The following is a 6,592-nucleotide window of genomic DNA, read 5'->3' as shown; positions in this document are numbered from 1 at the left end:
TTACAATAAAGCCTGAATTATAGAAAACAGGCTATTCCAATAGATTTTTATTTGATTTTTTTCTATAGTAAAATATAGTAGAGATTTCAATATTTTTTTTATTAATGTTTAATATAAGAATGCTGTTTTTCTTTTTTCTTCACCACCAGTAATTTCAATAATAATTTGTCTTACACAAAGCCATCACTGCAGCAGTCTTCAACCATTTCAGATTTGTTTGTTTGTTTACTGTACAGGCAAACCTATTTGTTTGAATTATTAGTAGTAAAATTATTAGTAAAATATATTAAAAAAAACAACATTCATACATTCAAAAACAACATTCACATATAAATACTAACTATATCCTTTATTTAACAAAACCATTACTTTGAAAGGTATTTATTTATTCATTCATTCATTCATTTTATTAAAACTAGGCTACTTAATTGCATTTTTAACACAGTTTTCTCTCACTGTAATGCATCACTGCAGCAGTCTTAAAAAATGAGATTATTTGTCCTATAAGGCTGTTTATTTGTTTGTAGTAAAGAAGTGTTTAACAGCAGAAGTGTGGTGGCGTTTCTTCCTGTGAGGACAGATGCTTGAACGACATGCAAACAAACTCTTCCCACAAATCACAGCGTCTCTTTCTCTCAGTGCACCGTGGACATCAACTCCATCGTAAACCTGTAAAACACGCTTTAAACATCCATTACCACTAAAGCGGCCCTTTGTTTGTGTGAAAGTGCAGGACAATGCTGTTGTTAGGCCTGCTGATGGAATGGAGAGAGGATTCTTCAGATACTTGTCGTGTTTTGTTTTATCTCGCTGATGTATTGTTGGCCATCTGTGAACTACAGACACGACGACCCTTACGTTCAACAAACACGCCAAAAATTACAAAGTACAAGGACAAAGTGTATAACAAAGATGATCAAATGTTCAAGATAATTTTCAGATGGAATACATATTTGACATCATGCAGAAATCCCTAGAACATTTTTAAATAAAAGTTAAATATTAAATAAAAAAAAAAAATAAAAAAATATATTAAAAAAAAAAAAAACAATCTTAAAAAATTTTTGTTTAAACTGAAAACCTTAGATAGATAGATAGATAGATAGATAGATAGATAGATAGATAGATAGATAGATAGATAGATAGATTTAATATTATTTTTACATTCTTTGTTTAATTTGAATATATACTAAAAGTAAACAATATAGCAATAAAATATTAAAATGTGTATGCAGTTTTTATTTTATATTTAGTGTATATGTCACAATATATAATATATACACATTAATGTATATATAAATAATTCTTAATTACATAATATATAGTGTATTTAATTTAATACAAATTCACTTAAAACAAAAATATAAGACCTATTTATTTAATAAAATATTAATATTACATATTTATAATTTAATTAATTACTTAGAATTAATATAATTGTTAATTATATATATATATATATATATATATATATATATATATATATATATATATATATATATATATATGATATATATATATATACTGAGAAAAATGTATGTTAAATGTAATGTAACAAATATATTATTAAATATTTTATTAAATAAATAGTAATAAATATTACATTATGTTATATTATATTACATAACTTAAACATGCAATTCCAGAGACATCAGTACTTTTCTTCTGGAAGGCTTTGGTTAGTTAATTAATTAATTAACTGATTAATTAGCATCACAGTAGCTTTTCATTCAACAGCAAATTATAACAAAGTGTTTTAAAAAATAGATTATGAAACATTCAAGATTATGTATCCAACAGGATAAAATCCACATATCTGAGCATTTCAAGATCATTTCGAGCCTTTTTTTAAATAATAGGCCTATATTAAAATCCACTTTGGTGACCCATGCGGTGGTCAATAATTTCTATGAGTTTAACTTCAAAAGAGTGTAAGACAGAAGCAGCGCAGGTTAATGAGGTTAATGTGTTTTGAGCTGTGTGATGGAGCTGAAGGCCCCTCGCTGATACTCCTCCTCATCCTCACCGCCGGGACAAAGGCGCAGGTCAGGCAGGGTCACAGACACGGGTGACATCTGCTAATTGTCCCGGTGGGCCGGCGAAGCCTCGAGCAGTGAATACCAGCAGTATAGATGGTGCTGACGGCTGGCAGCTGCCGCCGAGGGCCACCTCTGGAGCCTTCAGCCATTATTTACAGCATCATAAGACCTTTGTTTGGAGGCTCCTACTGAGCACACACTCATCCCGCCAGAGACCAGCACACTTCCTGCTGCATTAGATGCTTTAGAACATTAAATTACCCCCAAAAAACTTTATTTGCATGCATAAGGGGTTAATATGGCTATTTAAACAATTACACATAACTTTACACAAAGTCTAAAGCATTCCTAAAATGTTTTTAAACAAGAGAATCCATGCATTTTGCATTCAGTTATATTGTATTGAAATGCTTAACTGTTGCTCAGTTTTGAGACTGTCTGCCTATTTCTATCAGTTTTATCTTTGGTTTGAATAAAAAAACAAATATTTTATTATTTTAAAAAATGTATTAAATGATGCAAATATTATGTCAATTAAAACAAATACACATAAATATACACAAAATGACAAAAATATGTTTTCTCTTTCTCTCTCTCTCTCTCTCTCTCTCTCTCTCTCTCTATATATATATATATATATATATATATATATATATATATATATATACACAAAGCTTTTCTGAAGTGCTTAATAAATTAGAAAATACATGTATTTGTTTTGTATTGTATAAACGTTGCTCAGTTGTAGAGGAGCTAAATGCATATTTACAATTTACATACAGTACAGGTCAAAAGTTTGGAAACATTACTATTTTTAATGTTTTTGAAAGACGTCTCTTCTGCTCATCAAGCCTGCATTTATTTGATCAAAAATACAGAAAAAAACAGTAATATTGTGATATATTATTACAACTTAAAATAATAGTTTTCTATTTGAATATACTTATAATAATTAATAATAATTTATTCCTGTGATGCAAAGTTGAATTTTCAGCATCATTACTCCAGCCTTCAGTGTCACATGTAACATCCAGTCTATCACATGATCATTTAGAAATCATTCTAATATTCTGATTTATTATGAGTGTTGGAAACAGTTCTGCTGTCTAATATATTTGATGAATAAAAGGTTAAAAAGAACTGCATTTATTCAATATAAAAAAAAAAATTCTAATAATATATTTTCTTTACTATCACTTTTTTCAATTTAACACATCCTTGCTGAATAAAAGTATTGATTTTATTTAAAAAAAAAAGAAAAAAAAATACTGACCCCAAATTACTGACCAGTAGTGTATATTGTTATTACAAAATATTTATATTTTAAAAAAACTAAGCGTAGCTTCTTTTTTTTTTTTTTTTTTTTACTTTTTTTATTCATCAAAGTATCCTAAAAAAGTATCACATGTTCTGAAAAAATATTAAGCAGCAGAACTGTTTCCAACTTTGATAATGAATCATCATATTAGAATGATTTCTAAAGGATCATGTGATAATGATCCTAAAAATTCAGCTTTGCATCACAGAAATAAATGATAATTTAAAGTATAATAAATTTAAAAACAATTATTTTAAATTGTAATAATATATCACAATATTACATTTTTTTTTTCTGTATTTTTGATCAAATAAATGCAGGCTTGATGAGCAGAAGAAACTTCTTTCAAAAACATTAAAAATAGTAATGTTTCCAAACTTTTGACCTGTACTGTATGTATATATATATAATATATTTTTAAATATATTATTTTTATGAAAACTATTTTATGCTTTTGCAGTTTGCATTATTTCATTTTTATTATGTAGCCTAAATATTTGATGAAATAAAACTTTTTATTTATTTATTTGTTTTACATTTCTTCAAAACAAGTAACTTTAACAGGCTATTTCTGGAAGACTTATTAGCATCACAACAGCTTCTCACGCGCTCGACCACACCGTAAAATCACACAACTGCAAATACCGACAAGCTCTGGTACAAAAAACTACACGACTCTTCAGAAAAGGAGACATTTTAACCAGATGCAGGGCAATAAATGGCAAAGGAAGCGTGTCACCCACTGAGACACATTCAGATGTTAAAGCGTGTAAAGGAGGAGTTTGAGGGTCTGGTTTAAACTCGCTGAGATCCTTTAACATGTTAATGTTACACGCGTCTGTCTGAGCTGTATATAAGCGATCTGAGGACACGGAGATGGACACACTTGCTGCTCTTGAAGCGACTGTCAGGATGCGTGAAGAAACTGGCAATTCACCAGTGCTGGGAAAAACCTCTTTTTCCATCGCAGACATTCTGGATCCCTCCAAATTCACAGGAAGAATCAGGAGACGCAGAGAGACATCAACACGCGGGAAATCTCGAGTGAGTCTCAGCCAGTCATGTGTTTCAGAAAGTTAAGCAGCATATTAGTGTTGGTCGGTGCAACATATTTCACTGTAAGTTATATATATATGTGTGTGTGTGTGTGTTTGTGTGTGTGTGTGTGTGTGTGTGTGTAGTTTATTTGCAAAAACAGATAACTCAATTTTTTTTTTTTTTTCAAAAAATTATGTTATCATGTTTTAATTGTTTTATTGTGTTAGTTAGCTAATTTTTTTTAGTTATTTTCTGCAGTTTGAGATTAATTGGAATACACAATAAAAAATAATGATTTTTGTTTTTGCAAATTAACTCTTCATATATATATATATATATATATATATATATATATATATATATATATATATATACACACATTAATATTATATTATTATTATAATAATATGACAATTTTTTCTTACATTTCAGTTTGTGCACTTGCAAATAAAGACAGTGACAAGATGACTGCATCTGAAAACTCGGCAGATTCAAACATGCCCAGTGTTTCTGGTGCGAAGGGGAAATCGAAGCGCATCCGCACCGCGTTCACACTGGATCAGCTGCGCATCCTGGAGCGAAGCTTCCAGAACAGCCACTATCTGTCTGTGTTTGAGCGCCACTGCATCGCCACGGCCCTCCGTCTCTCCGAAACACAGGTCAAGATCTGGTTTCAGAACCGACGCACCAAATGGAAGAAGGAACAAGAAGGTCAAGGAGGAGAGGAGCAGAACCACTGCGCAAGTCCAGCGTTCACGCAAAACTCATTCATCTATGCGCTGCCTGGACATCATGCAAATCCTGTGCATTATTACACACCACAAACACCGTACCTGAACACACCTCACCATCACCACACCCTCCTGATGTTCTGATCTTTGAACATTTTATCCTCTACTTCTTTTGGGATGAGACCAGTAGACTGAGCTGAAGAATCAAGAACTTTTTAAATCTGTAAATTAGAACCCTTGAAAGTTCTTGAAGAATTTCCATTGAAGAAAGTTTATTTTAAGGAATGAAAGAACACTAGCAATATATTTAATGTAATATTTAACTTTTTTATAATAATGTCATCTTTTTTTTTTTTTGCATTATTTTTTATTTATAATGTCTTTAACATTTGTATTTTAAACACATTTTAAATGTAAGTAAATGTAAGAGCCACAATAAAGTTTATATTTTAGCATTTTTGACTGCTATTATCTTATTTTGCCATTTTGGAAACATAAATGTATATGTTCTCATAAGAGCGCCTTAAGATTTGCTTTGGTGATCACAATGCACAAAGTGTGACTGTGACCAATTACATATTATAAGAAATAAAATAAATCAAAAAGTAATAAAAAAAAAAAATTTAAAAAAGTGTCTGCGCCGATAAACTGACGAGACGTGAGCTTAGGACTGCGCATGCGCACTGGCTGATCTAGCCTGAGAAATAAATTTATTATAACGCTATTTGAGCAAAATTAACAACATTTATGAGACAGTTGTTGTCAGAGAATTTTATGTTTCTCCATTCAAAGAGATAAGAGCAGCACTTGCATGCCCGAGAGGCGTTTCAAAGATGGCCTAAATTTATGCTTTTAGTTTGAATGGAAATCTTATACAGTACTACAGTTAGTCAATATAAAAACAACATAACGAAGAACGTGACTCACAAACGAGTGAATTAAAAGCAGGCTGATTTTCATATGGAGGGCAGAAACATGTGACAGACAGGAAATCCAATGATAAGCGCAGAAGTGACTCACGGATGTAGTCTCCTGGCTCATGATGGAAGAAGATGATGAACATGAGCAAACGTTTGAAATGACTCCAAATGAGTCAAACAGGAACACATCTGTCTGTAATTCTGCACATGCGTTCGGTTAACATCAGATGTCCACTGGCACATCAATAAATAGCTGCTTTTTCGTGGTTTTGAGAGAACCATAGACAATTCTTTTATTTTCCTGAATCAGTTTGCTTCATGCCAGTTAAAGCAGGAATGGAGTCATGGAAAATATATTAGCTCTTCAAGGCAAACATGCTCGACAACCACTGAAGATTAAGAGAAAAAATATAAAGGAAGAACAACTGATAAAACCAGGCCGGATCTGTGATATTTCTGCAAACAAGACTCTCTTCAAAGAACATTTAGGTGTTATTTTACTCAATGGCTTTAGTCCACTTGTGTCGTCTCATTTGCTCAATTAAA

The 6,592-nt window shown here is 31.1% G+C and overlaps 1 protein-coding gene across 1 annotated transcript; it reads left to right on the top strand.

The window, feature by feature from the left end:
- The first annotated feature begins 3,972 nt into the window (after positions 1-3,972).
- Positions 3,973-5,536, top strand: pnx (posterior neuron-specific homeobox). The gene is made up of 2 exons (XM_042732012.1): positions 3,973-4,401; positions 4,860-5,536. Exons 1-2 carry the CDS (start codon positions 4,234-4,236, stop codon positions 5,268-5,270), a joined length of 579 nt encoding a protein of 192 aa, XP_042587946.1. The 5' UTR covers positions 3,973-4,233; the 3' UTR covers positions 5,271-5,536.
- The last annotated feature ends 1,056 nt before the right edge of the window (positions 5,537-6,592 follow it).

The sequence above is a fragment of the Cyprinus carpio genome, chromosome B10 (assembly GCF_018340385.1).
Source record: "Cyprinus carpio isolate SPL01 chromosome B10, ASM1834038v1, whole genome shotgun sequence".
NCBI lineage: Eukaryota > Metazoa > Chordata > Actinopteri > Cypriniformes > Cyprinidae > Cyprinus > Cyprinus carpio.
The sequence above is the reverse complement of the archived record's forward strand: the minus strand, read 5'-3'. Positions and strand labels throughout refer to the sequence as shown.